Source organism: Drosophila montana, unplaced genomic scaffold (assembly GCF_035044405.1).
Source record: "Drosophila montana isolate Dmon_TW-CO22-7 unplaced genomic scaffold, ASM3504440v1 contig_3200_1, whole genome shotgun sequence".
Classification (NCBI taxonomy): domain Eukaryota; kingdom Metazoa; phylum Arthropoda; class Insecta; order Diptera; family Drosophilidae; genus Drosophila; species Drosophila montana.
In genome coordinates this window covers 3,907,433-3,923,976 of record NW_026998080.1, presented here as the reverse complement: position 1 = coordinate 3,923,976, position 16,544 = coordinate 3,907,433, and the positions used below count along the sequence as shown (strand labels likewise).

At 37.2% G+C, this 16,544-nt stretch overlaps 3 protein-coding genes across 6 annotated transcripts in view; all 3 read right to left on the bottom strand.

The window, feature by feature from the left end:
• Positions 1–16,544, bottom strand: part of LOC135432042 (pre-mRNA-splicing factor Syf2) — a 116,686-nt gene that overhangs the window by 6,407 nt on the left and 93,735 nt on the right. The gene's annotated exons all lie outside the window — the stretch shown is intronic.
• Positions 136–12,299, bottom strand: alka (alkaliphile). Of its 4 annotated transcripts, XM_064687021.1 has the most exons (11): positions 12,259–12,299; positions 10,070–10,221; positions 8,268–8,350; positions 5,985–6,084; positions 5,762–5,916; positions 5,327–5,416; positions 1,802–1,957; positions 1,356–1,726; positions 1,153–1,281; positions 987–1,091; positions 136–817 (listed from the first exon to the last, which is right to left on the bottom strand). In XM_064687021.1, the coding sequence occupies exons 2-11, from the start codon at positions 10,129–10,131 to the stop codon at positions 617–619; spliced, it is 1,452 nt and encodes a 483-aa protein (XP_064543091.1). In that variant the 5' UTR covers positions 10,132–10,221; positions 12,259–12,299; the 3' UTR covers positions 136–616. The 4 variants fall into 4 exon arrangements, with proteins under 4 accessions (XP_064543091.1, XP_064543090.1, XP_064543092.1 ...); XM_064687020.1 differs by lacking the exon at positions 12,259–12,299 and having other exon boundaries at positions 10,070–10,263; XM_064687022.1 differs by lacking the exons at positions 5,327–5,416; positions 12,259–12,299 and having other exon boundaries at positions 10,070–10,263.
• LTV1 (LTV1 ribosome biogenesis factor) lies at positions 14,754–16,540 on the bottom strand. Its single transcript, XM_064687803.1, has 2 exons — positions 16,428–16,540; positions 14,754–16,370 (listed from the first exon to the last, which is right to left on the bottom strand). The coding sequence occupies exons 1-2, from the start codon at positions 16,428–16,430 to the stop codon at positions 14,901–14,903; spliced, it is 1,473 nt and encodes a 490-aa protein (XP_064543873.1). The 5' UTR covers positions 16,431–16,540; the 3' UTR covers positions 14,754–14,900.

Genomic DNA, 16,544 nt, shown 5'->3' with positions numbered 1-16,544 from the left:
GATAACTCGATCTGCGCGGGCACTAGGAGGACCTACAGCCAAAATTTCAAGTATCTATCTCTTATAGGTTCTGAGATCCTTGCGTTCATACACACGGACAGACGGACGGAGGGACGGACGGACGGACAGACAGACAGACGGACCTGGCTAGATCGACTCGGCTATTGATGCTGATTAAGAATATATATACTTTATGGGGTCGGAGATGCTTCCTTCTGTCTGTTACATACATTTGCACAAATACATAATACCCTTTTTACCCTTTTTCAATGCGTTCAGGGTATAAAAAATAATATATAATATATATCAGATGAGCAACTGTCAATTTCGGTTTCGTTTTTTATGTACGACTCACTGTAACTCGACGAGAGTATTTCTTTGGATATTAGCACGATTTGCCCATTGGAAAGGTAGCTGTAGGTTCCATATAATGTGTTGTACTTGAGTGGAGTGATATGCTCGTAGCAGTTGGTTATTGTATAGTTAAAGATGGGTATACATAGGCTGTAGTGTCGGGCCGCGTTGTGTTCAATATAATTCCAATATGGCTGTGAGTTAATTGCATTTAAAATTTTTATCGGAGTCCAGAAAAATGTATTCTGGAACTCCCCAAATCCTAGGACGACTTCATCAGTAATATGGGCCAATATAGGAGTACGAACACAAAAAACAATATCGGAAATACGGCACGAGAAACTTTGTCAATCTCACGCCACATGATCTTCTCAACGCCCGTATCCGTGTCCGTCCATGCAACGGACAAAAGGCTTTGGCGGCGCGCAGACTTCGGTGGTCCTCCGTTGCCCTGTAGCGATGTCTGTAGCAGAGCAAAAGAAATGAATAATTTGCAAAGTGTTTAAGGTAAATGCATTAAGGTAGAATAGAGTAGAGTAGATTGTAGCCAGATTGTTCATATGCTTCGATTTGACAATATATATTGACACAAATGGCGGAAGGTGCATCGCATGTGTGCCAAGGCAACTCACCTGGCCCGGCGTTGTCGGAGTTTGTGTGGCCTTTCGTGACCGAACGGCTCCACCCTCCCAGCTGGCCACAGTTGCACATTGACCCTTTTCCATATTGCTTATGCGCTGTGCAAGAACGATAGCAAATGTGTCTTTTTTATTTATTAAAGCGGAATGGAGAGCTTACCATGGGCAGTACCTTTGGTATGCGGTTCACCTGGTACTGGTATTGGACGTCCAATACTTTGACGACCACGAATTCGGCCAAGGCGGCGAACACAGATACCATGCATCCGGCCATCCACAAGTCAAGCGCCTGCCGCATGGAATCAAAAGATGACGTTCTGTTAGTTTTTGTCCTATGCTTACGGTTCGGAGCTGGGTAATTGCCTTAACATACGCGACGGGTGGTATATCTGCCCGCAGCCCCGTAAACATTGTCACCAGCGTCAGCATGCAGGTGACCAGCAGGGTCACGCGCCCGGGAATGGCATCCAGGCCCAGCCAGAAGCTGAACCAGGAGAGCATCACCACCAGCGAGGAAGGTGCGAACGTTTGTATCAGATGATGCCCGATTTGCCGCTCGAACCGAAAGTAGACGGTGAGCCGTGAAAAGTTGCCCACTTTCTCGGGCATATAACCGTCGCTCTCCTCCAGCTCCAGCGGCTGGCCAAGATTGTACTGCAGCAGTTTTAGCTCTGGATTGAGCGTTACTCCGGAATCGGACCAGCGCAACTTCACCTTCTGGTTATTGGACGAAACTTGAAAGAAATGTGCAAGCCTTAATTATGATTTTACAGTTTGACAGGCTAAAACTCTCTCTTCAATCCACTTACAACTTTCAATGTAAATGGGACACACTTGGATGTCCATGGGGTAAAGCTGGAACTCCATTTGGCAGGCAATTATAGCATGCATGCGGGCGGCATAGCGCACGGTCTTATTTTTATAGAGCGTCACCGATGTGAACTTGTGCGTCAGGGTAGCTATTTCTACAACGAAAAGACATCGGAAAAGACGTTGCAGAGATGCGGAACAAAGGTTGTTTCGATTAGAACTATAGAATTGTTAGGCACTCATTGTCTGATATTGTGGCTACAGAGATGTACGGGTATGCAGGTGGCGGGCGGGTGCTTCTTCAAGTATTACTACATACTAAGTATATAAGCAAATGAATCGGATGCATATTTCGATTGTTTCAAATGCTTCATTCCCCAAACGCATCGAAATGCCTATTCGCAATGATATATAACACGATAATGTAGAGTCTTACGGACTTATCAAACGAATATTTGCTGGAACAGAAAATGCGTTTTAACGGATGAGCCCTTCTTAGGGATTTTGTATATGTTTCTTTGATTAATTTATGCACTTGTGGTTAATGCAATTGTGCTAAATTGAAATGAAATTATGGCTCAGATGCAGCCAACTGAATGCCGAATCAAATGATACAAGGGTATCTTTACAGGGGTCTCTTATTTACTTTCCAAGTATGGCAGATCGAAAGAATTGGCTCGATTTGTATATAGATAGATGGGAACTATGAGGAACCCCTAACATGGCTAGATCGATTCAATCCTTAGATTTATAGCTTAATTATAACTACATAAAATAGCGACAAAAATCGCTATATACAAGCTTAAAGAAGCTAGCTTTATAAACGTTGAAAACAAATAAGTTCATTGCATTGTATTGTCCGAAAACTATATTTATTTTTCTTAGAAAGTCAGAATTATAAAAACAATGTATATCCATTTAAATGTATATCCATAAACGAAAGGCTGATCATCTATTAAAAAGCGGCTCAAATAGAAATAAAGCATACAAACCAAATAATTATATATATAAATACTAGCGGGTTAATTAATCATTGGCTTAAACCGTGGCAACTTTTGTGCTTTAAATTTAAATTTAACTTTTCCACTCAGCTCCCGCGCGAAAATTGTAGTCAATTGTAATCTGCCTGGTCTTACCCGGTCCAAGTTTTCTGGTTCAAATTTTAGACATCAATTTTCCACGCATTTTCCTCCCAAAGAGGAACTTCAATTCAATGTTTGATAATGAAGTGGACTGACGTCCACCGAAAAAGGAACTAAAAGTTGAAGTAGACGTTTTCCGTCCAAGAGTGATGGATTTTGCAAAAATTGTGTGAATCTCGCATCAAATAAATTTTCACAAAGACATTTGAAAATTAGTTTGAAGCCCAATAAATTGTAAACAGAAGAGTAGTGAAACTTCCGCTAATTTTCCACTGCTACGGGTGGAATTTAAAAACTTTTAAACGTATATTTATTACGTTTTTATGTAGGGCTTTAAAAATAAGTTTGACGCTAATCAAAACCCAAAACTTAACCCACCAAGTTTTTAACCCCCCCTTTCCATCAAGGAGGCATGGATTTTGCGAAAAGTGTGGAATTAATTCGAACAAAGATCTTTTACTATAGCTTACACTATAGAAAATTCCGTTTTATTGCTTGATCTTCATTAGATTTTAGGAATTACCGATGGTGCATATTTATAAAAACTAAGGGGCGAGTATGGGATATTATAAAAGGGTCAAAGTTTGCTCTACTATAAAGTGAATGTACATACCATAAACCTAAAGCTGGAAGTCGATATTTACTGATTTGAGGAAGTTTGAGCGGTTATAAAAATTAAAGGCTGCTATAAACGAGAAAGTGCATTCCAAATGCCAATTTCTCGAAATCATAAATTTCTATAAATCTGCAAACTATTTCTAATTAAGTATATTTATTAGAATAAATGTATTCATTCCCGAAGATATGCTCCGATATTAGCTGAACTACATCGATTTACTAGGCTCTAAAAAGTAGTATGAGCGATTTAAGAAGTTACAAAAATATGTCGAAATTTAAGGCAAAACTCAGAGTTTTTCGGAGCTAAAGCCAAATCGATATTCGTGTGCGCTGACAATGGCACCTGAAACCTTGTCCAGATCTTATCGCGCTCTATACCACGGCAAACTTTGAACAACATGGCATGGACTTTGGGGTGGTCAATTCTGCTTCTTTTTGGCCCTGACATTGAAAACGGTTTGGTCAGCCTGCGATTAGTGGCCAGCTCTTTGCTACTGTGTGGACTGTGTGCATAGAAGGCGAACTGAGAACCAATTTCCGAATTGGTTTTTTAAGACTTCGGGGTTGATTTTCCAGTTGCACGCAATGCCAGATAATTGTACCAAATGTTGAGTTTATTTAAAAAAAAAAAAAATCAGTTTAAACTGGATTTTCTTTGGTTAGTTGGCTGCATTGAGTGATAAATAAAAACATAATTTTGTGGATTAGGTTATTCTGATTCAGATTTAGATCAATTTTTACATTTGTATGAATAAGACATTCAGGCAACATAAAATAACATGCAGAGAATGTGATCCAATAATGCACGATGTAGTTAAAGATTTGATAATAAAGTCTGTGAGATGTGAACTTTGATTTGAGAATTCAGATGGCTATATATATATAAATACATATATATCTAACATTGATGGTAATATAACCTTGCAGAGTTTATATGGAAAGGAGTTCATTGCTCATAACTTATATTTGTCTAAATCAAATCTAAACCATTTCTTTTTTTTTTTTGAGGTTTAGGTTTTGATAAATATTCATTCAAAGTTGAAACAAAGAAAAAAATGAGTACTAATCCAATTAGGGATAATCACACTCAAGCTCGGAAAATGAACATAATATTTTCAGGTTTTTCGTCAAATCCGCTTCGAACTTATTATCACAGATCTTTGTAAAAACTTATTGAAATGAAAAGCTGAAAATATCTCGAAAATGTTAAGATATCAAAATCTTTTTTAAAAACTGAAAATTTCTCGAAAACTTTGAGTTATCCAAACCTTTTTTACTTGAATTTGGAGCGTATGGAGAAAGAATAAAGCTACATCATTCGAATATGTTTGGTTACGGACTTTGTCGGGCATAGTTTTTTGTTTCAATTCAATTCTTTACATATCAAGTCACTCGCTTGATCAAAAATTCTCTTACACTATCAATCGGTGTAAGCTATAGTAAAAATTGTAGTTTCCAAGTTCCTAATGTTTCGTTTAAAAATTTTCCCATCTTAACCGATTGTCAATTGGAACGGGATATACAAATTCTTGAATTTTTATTTATATCTGTTACACTAAAAAAAAAAGCTCCACACCACAGGAACCTAAAACTTAATCTGCAAGGGTATTTAATTTTCGGCATGCCGAATACAGTTTATTTGTATTATTTTTGTAACCTAATTATGGATGAGAATTTTTGTGAAAATTGTATTCTGAATTTGAATTTGAGTTGATAATAATGGGCAACACGAAAACACTTTGCTAAATTTGATTGTTAGTATACTTAAAGCTTTGTCTAGATGAAAGTTTTTAGTTTCTCTTTCATCCTTATAGCGTAGCATAGAAGTTGTGGAAATATATGGACTTCCAAATCCTAGTCGATTGCGTTGTTGTTAGTTGTTTGTTATTGTCAATTGGAAATGTTAAAACAATGAAAATTAAAAGTACGAAAAAAAAAACACAATATTATTATACACAAATTAAATAAGTAGATTCGTTAATATGGGTATATCTCTAAGCTTGCGTGCATTGGAAAGACTTATCGGTGCCATCAAATAATTCGAATAATAACTCTCTAATTATATTATCGTGAGTCTGTGCTAGGCATATAACAATGCACCTAAAATCCAAGTGTACAAACTAACGCTACAAACACAAATTATTTTTAGGGTAAAGCTTTGAGAAGAGCATGCACATCGGTGAGAAAATTTTAACTTACCGGCAATTTTAGAATTGAGAAAATACGGATCCGGCTGCCAGAGGTTGTCGAAGAATTCTGGAAGCAAGGTGACATAATCGTCGCCCTCCTCGAATATGTCATCAGATATCTCCAGTCGCGATTCCAACCATCGTTGATGTATAAACATGTCAACTCTGCAAATGACTGGCTATATTATGGCGATTCCATTGCGAGCTTAAAGCTGTTCCTGCAGCTCACTTACCTAAAGTCCATATCCTCTACATTAATTGAGTTAATATCTACAACAAATATGCTAAAGTCTACTATCACTGGGGAGCCCTTCTTTGAGGGCGGCCGCATCTCTGGAAATAAGCATAGGAGAGTCAAACATCAGAGCTGAGAATTACATTATTTTTCTATAAATAAGTTAAATCGTTTGCTCATGTAGACCAATTCTTATAATATTTTAATACTAAATTAGCAGGTACAATTTATTATACGTGAGTTTGTTCCTCTTTAACAAATTGGGCTAACCAGCCCCTTTTCAAGTTCAGGGACAGCGTGTGGGTTTGAAAATCAATAAATATTCTGGCTTTAAGCATTCAGGTTCAGCCTAAATTAATATTGTTTGCTTTATGTGAATGTTCATGCAGGAGTCTAAATTTTACCTCGAAATGCGGTAAGGTTTCGTTTGAACATCATAAGGAAAATAATAAGAAGACAGAAGCAAAAGTATTTCGAATTCCTTTCGTTGAAAGAATTCTTAAAGGGTTCTCAAAAGTTAACTAAGTTAAAAGGTCTCCAGTATAATAAAGGGAAGAAAATAAAGCTTTTGCTCAATTTTTCGTAAGACCTTCACACTGCATAAAAATATATATGCTTGTTTAGACCTACTCAAATGGAGACATTCAGATCAGGAATAATATTAATCTTGAAGTTATTTTATATTTTAGATAGATATTTAAAAATAAATTTGACTCCATCCACAAGTTGGAGTCAACGTCTTCCGCCCATGTTAGTCTTGTGCTGAGAATTTTGATAGGGTATACAAATTTTAGCAAAGATCTTTGACAATGTGTTTGAAGCCGATCCGATTAGTAATCAAAAAATGTTCATCCATTTTTACATTGTTCCACATTTGTAGATGGAACGTCTTTGCAAGATTTCATCCTGTTTCCTGGGATACTGTCGACTGTGAGACCAGTTGAATTACATAGGTTAAGCTTGGTCATTTAACTTTAGATACAAGATCAAGATACATGTATCTTACTAAAGTATCTTACTAATCCGTATGGATATATATTACTCAAATCGTCTAAAATAAAATTATTTTCGCCAGTAAACAAATGAGGCTAGCTTTGTTACTAGAAAGACAAACTGGGACTTCTGGAAATATTGATTTTCGAAATAAGTGTCATCAGTAATTATATTTCAATATGCAGACGGAGGGTATAATGGAGTATACAAACATAGTGCGAGGATGTTTCGATTACATAGTTGACAAATCTTAAATTTAATAAAATATCTATTAGCTATAACTATTTTGAGTGCATCAATTGAAATAAACAGAAACAATATTTGAATATATGTAGGAGTCTATGCAAACTCATCTCAGTTTCTTTTCTCTCTCGTTTAATCGATCGCAGTTTTATTTTTTTTTTTCTGTTGACGTCAAGGACCAACATACATGTGTACACTGAGGTACACATATGCATGCATTATATGCATAGACGTACACAGGTACAAATAAAAGTAGTAATTACAGAATTACGAACAGGTACAGACTGAAGACAAAAGGGGGCCTCTGCGGCGAGGGGCCCTGAAATTGGCTGTGTCACGATAAACGCCACACGCAACGCTCCCCAACAATGGCAAAAAACGAATCACACAAAAAATGAACCGCAGCTTTTTTTCGTGAGCCGAAGATTTAATATCCTTATTAATATAATTATTACTGCTGGCCTTTCAAGCCGCCAAAAGTGTTTAAATATTATTTATAGAATTTGCTAAAATATAGAAGTATTCTCAACCACAAATCAAATATACCCTGCAACCATTTAAAATGTGTAAAAAGGGCTTTAATAGTTTTTTACTAAAATAAGTCACACGCAAAGAAAGGAATCTCTGAGCCCAAACGGCAACTCAGTCTATCCTATCTGTCTATCTAATTTTAATTTTTAAAAACTTTAAAATTTTATAAAAAATTACCATAATTTTTATTGCATCTAGGAAAAAATATAGACAGGAAGGCAGAATTTGAATTATTCAGCTAGATCCAGAATAAATATAAATATACATAAAATTATTGATATACCCCTTAAAGATAAAATCGGTTAATTTAGTTATTGTAAAAGTTGTGATACCCTCTAAAAGGGTATTAGAAACTGTTGCAATTAAAATACAAGCGTAGAAAAGTCAAATGATTTAATGTTATTTAGTCACCAGGGTTAAAAAAACATATATTTAAAAAAGCCCAAATGTGGATTTAAAAGTATAATGCAGTCGAACGAATGCACGAGGAGAACGTGAAATATTGCAAACTTACCCTTGACATAATTAGGCGGAAGAACCACTCGCGGCTTCGCTGTGTAGTTGTAGTTCACGTGGGCGTCCGTGGCCTCACTAATCCTGAAAATGGCCAAAAATACAAATACAATCGGATGCCATATATAAATACTCAAGGCAAATATGCATACACGTCTATCTAGTATACCCCTTGCATATAGCATATACTGAGGTTCATGCATGTCTGCAAAGCGTGGCCACCTTTGTAAACTTTGTCAATTTAAGTCTGAACTGGAAATGAACTTAATTCGTGCCTGGGCCTGTCTGACGGTAAATATATGCAGTTTGTGTACATTTCATTTTCGGTTTTTACCTGACAATCCTCAGCTAGCTTAAAGCTGACTAATATTCGTGCTGGAACCCCATTTGCCATGATTCAATTGACCTTGCTGGGTTTTTGTCAAACGGATTGCCAATACTCGGAAATACCGTGCAAAGGTTTGAATTGGATAAAGTGGGAACAAAATGCCGCATATGCAATTTCAAAATGTGACATGTGCCTAAATGCATATATGAGTTGTAATATCACGAACCTGTGAGAGGACGCGCTGAATTAATCGGAACTAAAATAATGTAGTATTTCGAAAACCAATCTCATAAATCCAAACATTCATGTATGTACTTATGAATATTAGAGAATATACTTATAAGTATATTTATAAAAGACAAGCGTTTAAAAAAGTCTTTGGCTAATGCGAAATATTATTATACTTAGTCAAATCTCTTGAATATCTTGACTCTGTTAAAGCTCCATAACTAAAATCAAGTCGATAAACAACACAAGTTTCTATGATTGTCTGTCAGTTATTTAATTAATTTAATTACACCCGCAATTCCAAATAATATTAGTCCTTATTCTTTAATTACTTAATTACCGCTACGGTAACCATGGTATGTTACAGGTGGAAGGAGACATCTTCGTCCTTATAAGTGATATATTGATATATTGATCGCGACAAGCTGAATCAATATAGCCACGTCTGTGCGTCGTTGGTCTGTTCGTCCGTCTGTCCGTCATGTTTGTAGATTAAAACATAAATTGATTATTATAAGGTTTTACTTTCCTCCCTATATAATTGATATATAGTAAAATATTTGTAACCAAATCAACCCAAAACTATCCGACCATAATATTATAGTTTTTAATGTTGGTCAAATTTTGTGGTGAAAAAGGACGGACGAGATTTAAAACATCCTCCATAAGACCTTTGACCCCATTTCCCGCCCACTGGAGTACGTTTTTCGAAATCTATGATACCTGGAAACTGTAAGGCTTTGGGAAAATTGTGAAACACGCTTCTAATATATTTTACAAAGATCTTTGAAATTGAGTTTGAAGCTGATCGGATCTTGAATCTTAGGTTGTTATTAACATGCAGAAATTTATACAAGCTATAACCAAATATTTGATGTAGGTTCTTGTATAGTATTCACAGATAAATCTCAATTTACTGTGGCATACCTCCTCCTAAAAGATTTATTATTAAAGGCATTTTCCAAAAAGAAAGTGTTTTTATAGGGTATATCCCTGTCGACTAGAGCACTCTTAATTTTTGAGTTTGTATTAAAAATAATATCGTGGTAGTATCAAGAATGATTTATATACGATGTCTTAGCTGTCCTCTACATCAGCAACTTTAATCAAATCTTAATGGAACTTTCATCCAGATAATTCGTTTTACTTTAAAGATGGAAAATCTTTGACTATCGTACATATTTACACTTACATATATGAGAGGGTTGGCAGGGGTAAAAAATTTTGAAATTGTAATCTGAACTCACCACATCAATATGAAAGTCAATCCAAGCGATATGAATGCTTTTTTGTTATATTTGCCCAGCATGATGTTGACGACGAAACAGAAAATTAAACCAAACCTCAAATCATCTCACTTTACATCGACGTGGGAATTTCATAATTCGCTTTATGAAATCTGCAACACGATAGCCAAACCGAATTTGAATTTAATATAAAAAAAGAAGAAGAAGAAAACTCCTTAATTCACTAGCACTAGATGGTCAGTCGGAGGATTACACATATATAGATGCGATTACGGAGCAGCTAATTATGTGTGCTCAGCTGGGCTCTTGGCTGGACTTCGACTCGGTCGGCGTTCAAATATCAAATAAATAAACCGCCGTCCACTCGCCAGCTACGACAGTCCATGGCATATGCCATATGCCATATGTAAATACACTCGGTTCTAGGTACATATCTGTCCGTCCGAACGTTTGACGGTAACTGAGTCTGTGTATATCACTTATCTCATGATTTCTGCTGTCGGATATGCACATATGTTCATGGATTGTGCGAGATTATCGGGCCATCTGTGTGGGAGGCAGGCGCGAATGCCGCAAATGATTGCCACTGCGGCGATGCTCCAGCTCCAGCTCGCCTGGCAGCCGGTCAAGGCGTGTGCACACCTATACACACACACACACACACATGAAAGCAGATGCGGCACACTTCGCGCCTTCGGTCAATGTAAGACAATTGAATCGCGTGCCGATTCCACTTAAGCGCGCGCGCTTTAAATATTATCGCTACAATTTGGTCAGTACGCAAAGCGGGCTACGTAGATACATATATAAATACGGTTTATATAATTGCTGAATATAATATATATATATATGTGGGCTTGGCGATAAAGGTTTGACACCATGATCGGCAGGCATCCACCCACGTTGTGATTGCTCAAAGAACAAAATACTTAAGAAACTTGAAGAACTCAATCGGATTTTTATAGAAAATTGTTGAGGTGGATTAATTTAATTGGGATTCGATTTATTTTGTTTATAAAATTAGCAATCAGAATCATATTTGTACCGAACCGGTTCAAAGCCGGAATTTTAAATAATTTTTTACAATGAGCCCAATTTTAACCGAGAGCATTTAAAAAGAACCGCGAACCGAACGTAGACTCATCTCCAGGCATAAAAAACTTGGAAATTGACCAATGGACTTGTAAAAGTTGAAGTTTTATTAAAGTTTTGAAAATTTACGACAATTCTAGCCATGACCAAACCGAACCTATAGACAGGGAGTTATGTCGAACCGTAAATCGTTTAAAGTCCTGATTTATATATTCATAAATGTTCTGTGTATTGGGTATCTGATGTATTGAAGGTACTTTGGCGCAATTATGATTCTGCCAAGTATTTCGCTTGTAATTCCAATTTATGTTACATTTAGAGTATATAGCTTATAGGAAGCGTCAACGACATTGACATTGCCATTGCCTCTGACAATGGATATGATAGTTCTCGCCATTGAAATTAAAAATTCCACTTCGCTGAGTGGACCGCAAGATGAAGTATATCCGGCTAAGCCCATATACGTACAGAGGCAGGCACATTCGAGATGTAGATCTGGATCACACACACATATCTACTCGTATATACTCGTGTATATATATGTACATCTGAATCAAGATCAGTGTTTATTGTAGATTTTAATTGTTTGCATATTTATGGTATATTTTACATTTCGCTCGAAGACCCATACATACATATATGTATATGTATATACATATGTATGCATGTGTTTATATTGTACTAATTGAGTCTGAAAATCCATTTATATTAATTAGGCATGCTGTTAAATGCGGCTTAGATTATTCTGTTAAATTAATATAAATTTATTTTAAATGAATGCATAAATGAAAACAAAAAAAAAAAAACACTTTTCTCTTCCCATTTTTGTGGCAATTTTAATTGTTGCTTTCTTTAAACTTTATTGAAACAATCTTTAGCCATATGCATGCACAGATTTTACACTTTTATTAATATATATTTGATCAACTTTCGCTCAAAGCTGATTTATTCACATCATTTATTTGATTATACTGTAACCGAATCGAACGGCTTTTTAGCCCACTTATAACCGAATGGAAATCCGTTGACACGACCAGCTTAGCTAGCTAGCTAACATTTGTTGTTAGCTGGACATTAGAATAAAATGTGGACTTTACCGCGTTGCTGGCCGACGCGCGTTCGAATCCTTTCGGCTTCGCTCAGGAACTGAACGGAACTGAAAATGCGCGAATTTCTTTGCTGCTTTCTTGCCACTTTAATACAACGCGGTCCCCAACAGCAAAAGCGACGCCGGCGCTGACGGTGGCAGAGACAGGGGCAGAGGGGGAGGGGCAGAGGCAGAGGGGCACGACAACTGTGACGGTTTCCATTTACAAGGAGTTGCGAGTATCGTGCTGGGAAAGCGTGCGAGCTCGAGCTTGGTTCCAAATTGGTGTTAGGTTCCGTTAGGCGCCATGGAAATGTGGCCATGTGGATTTTTAATCATTTGCAATAGTACGTGGTTGTTTAGGTATTTAGTATAACACAGAGTCGGTAATTAGAGTCTGTAGTACGAATGCTTCGGGTGATATATCTAGTATATTTATACGTTTGGTAAATAATAATCATTATGTATATACTATAATACGAGACTCGAACTCGAATTCGAACTCGAATCGTAGCTTATTTGATTTGCTGCTTTGTTAGAAGATGAACATAATGCTTATATTTCATTTAAATATACATACGTAGTTATGAATATATCGTAAAACTATAATTTCCATAATTTAAAGGTCATCATTATGACGAAAGTGTAAGCCTAATGTTATACCCGCACCTGAAAACCACATAGACATAGACATGAAATACCCAAACACAGTATGTCTGCACCCTTCCGTCAAACCACAATGCTCTATAGTATTTCGTAAAATGACTGACGTCGGTCTTTCCAATGAAATCTATGCAAATTGACTTGAAATTTCCACAAAATAACCAAACACTAAACAGGTGAGACGGCAACTTCATGCAAGCTTTCATATGTACATACTTTGTGTGCACATACTATCTATACTTATCAAAAAACAAAATAAAAATTTACTACATACATACATGTGGCATATATTTACGGACTAAGTCCACGATAGTTTGATGTTACGGCGACTTTCCAGAACCAACAACCACTTAGAATAGTAGAAGCTAACGCTAGCTGGAAATTGCGCCTACTTTCGCTCACGTCTCGTGGGAAAGTCTAAACGCTGTTTTTTTTAGGACTCAAATGCGCTGTAATGAGTCTACATATATTTACATTTACCCAATTTATGCAGACAAATATTCGTACATTAAAAAGAAAACAGAAACTTGATGTCGCCATCTGTCACAGGACAGTTTGCACAGGACACCTCACATACAAAAAATGTGTGAATTATCAATGAAATTTCGATTTCATTTTATACATATTTACATACCCATTATACGTATATTTATACCGTATGTATGTTAGCTTGAATTCGAACAAATCGGCTGGCGTCGCCATATGCCCATTCCGGCTGCACTTGGCCACACTTCTTCGGCCTGCACTATTGGGGTTTGGGCTAATTGTTGCGTGGCTCCTAGTTGTCTTTTTATTGCTGGTATAAATACGTATGCGTGTTGTATATACCTCCACAACAATATATATATATATAAGCACGTGTACACGTAGGGCATCACAGAGCATATGAGGATTCCCATGAAGTAAGTAAATACTGGAATATGGAAACAATTGTGCATATTGCAAATATCTAAAAAAAAATCATCTTGAGCAGCCGAGTCGACCTAGCCATGCTTGTCCGTATCCTTATACATTTATCTCGGAGACTATATCAAATCCAAAGTAGTCTTTCAGTTTAAAGGATATCGTCTTCTTATGGCTAGAATAGGAACGATTGTTCAAAAATTAGGTTCATGAATGAACAATTTTTTTGTTTTTTTTTTAAAATATATTTACCGAATTTCAGATTAAATAGTTTCACTTTGATCCCTATATAATTGCAAAACTTTATCAACATCGAACCTTTATATCATACAGCTCAATATAAATGTTTTGTTTTAAAGTAGTTTTAAATAAACTCTTCAATTACAATTTCTTCATTCATACTTACAAAACCGGAACATTTGGAACGATTGGAAGATTGGTGTGAGAGCATTTCTAAGCCATATCTGTACAAAAGGGTAATTCAACTTTAGCGTGCCACATTGAGCTTTTCTTTCTTGTTTTTGGACTTTTATACTTTTTCATTTTCCGCTATCTAATGATCGCAGGCTTTGTGTTTATACCATATTTTGCAAGTCAATATTTGGTATGGAAGGTTTTATAAGATGCGGTTCTATTCAGATAAGTCCAGAATAGCCGGAAAGCCTCTGTCACGCACACATGATGGAGCTAAATGATTATTTTTAAACGTAATTTACTGAAATAAAGATTAAATACTATCAGTAACACAAGTTATTACATTTGGAAGGTTTAATGGCAGCGTGGAGCGTCCTGTTCTTTGTCCAAAAACTATTATGTGAGTGCGAAACATTAAAATGTTATCCTTTCAGTAAAGTTCCTTTGTAAGCAGACCGACATCCGGCGCTGGGAGTAGTCAACAGAATATTTTGGTCACAGGATAAAAGTAAATGGCTAAGGCAGTTCATTTGGAAAACTGAACATTTTAGTTAAATATATTTATGTACACGCATACATAGGATATTCAAATATCTTGATTGGGATTTAAAACTAGCATATCCAAGAATGTGCATGTCTTGGCACTTAAGCTAAATATAGGCATCGAAAAGCCTAAACAATTGTAGAGCCTTGCTGATTAGTACGCTGGTTGATTTTCACATGAGTCTGCCGCTTCTTCTCTTCCTTAAAGGCCTCGGCGTTGGCCTTCCTTTCAATGCGACGTTCGTTGCGGTAGTCTTTGAGCAAACGCTTACGTTCGCGTTTCTCTTCGGGAGTTTCGTCTTTCGGGCGTATGGAGAGAACGCTAAGTGTTGATAGCACCGATTTGGCACACATCGATTTTGGACCAGCTGCGTTTGATGAATCATCAGCCAAGTTGGCTAGCGCCTTGGCTGTCAGCTGAGCGTCGGCGCCGCCACGAAGCACATTCGCTGGAAGACCCGTTTTGGGATCGATTTGAATAGGCGCTGAACCCCGACTAGGGCGCGGCTCGTCGATCAGTTTGGGATGGTTATAAATATTTGAATAGGTAGACAGTATGGATTCACAGTCCCATTTCTTTTCTTTGCTGTCATCCACCTCGTAATCGACTAGCTCTTCCGTTGGATCGTGTTCACCATCAACAACTTTAGAGTATTTCTTGATGCGCTCGCGATCCCATTCTTTGTCGTAATGTAAGTCCTCATTCTTCTTTTTAAATTCCTTAAAACATTGCATTACCACGGGATGCTTTTGATGCCAGTGGCCCTCGATATCTTCTAATGCAAGATCTCCTAGCTCGGGATCGTCGTAGCTTGCAAAGAATTGCTCGAAACGATCATCCAGCAATGAAAGTTGCTCATTTCTTCGGATGACACTAGATGACATTGAATACTCAGTGAAGCGCGACTTGGTTTCTTCATCGTCGAAACGTCTTTTCCGCATCAGCGGGCCAAGACGATCCATTAGCTCGTCTGCGTTTTCATCTTCATTTAAATTGTCCGAGTCAAAGTCCATATCATTCTCGTCGTTCTCTTCTTGCCAATCTTCATCGTCTTCGTCGCCTTCTTCGTCATCATCGCTGCCCATCGCTTGCATAACGAAATCGTCTTCCAACTCCTCGTTGTCCTCAAAATCGCTATCGAGAGCTGCAACAACTTCTGGATCCCAATCTGGACGCGGACCAGGCTGAGGAGCTGCTTTGTTTAACATTCCTTCAGACTCTTCAAATTCACTTGCAAATACGGAGCTTGGAAGCACAAGTAGGTTGCGAGATTTAGAATCATCTGCGGTCGACTTTTTCGCTTGGTTGGGGCTCTCCATATATTCCCAGACCACATCATTTTCTCGCTTTTTCATATGCTGCATGTAGTCGTAGTCATCGTCAAAGTGAATTCCGAACTTTTTTTGCTCCTCTTGGCGTTTTTCTGGATCTAAAGGTTCTTCATTTTGTGGCTTAGCCTGCGACTGCCTAGCTGGCGCCTCCAAGAGCACACGTTGTGGAGCAGTTTCATCGGTCACCAACGGATCGTGCTGACTACGATGTACCAAGTGAAATGTGACAGCCTTTTTTCTGTCGATATATGGCTTTTTCCCTTTTACCTACGATTGAAATTCACTCAAAACATGTGTTTGTTTTATTATTCAATGTTACTTTACCATTTTAAACGCTTCTGCTGCCTTTTTTATTAACAAAAATCTGAGGACTTTACTAATTGCGTTCCAAAACACATGTGGTGATTGGAGATGTGTTTAGAGCTGCAAACTAATCGATAA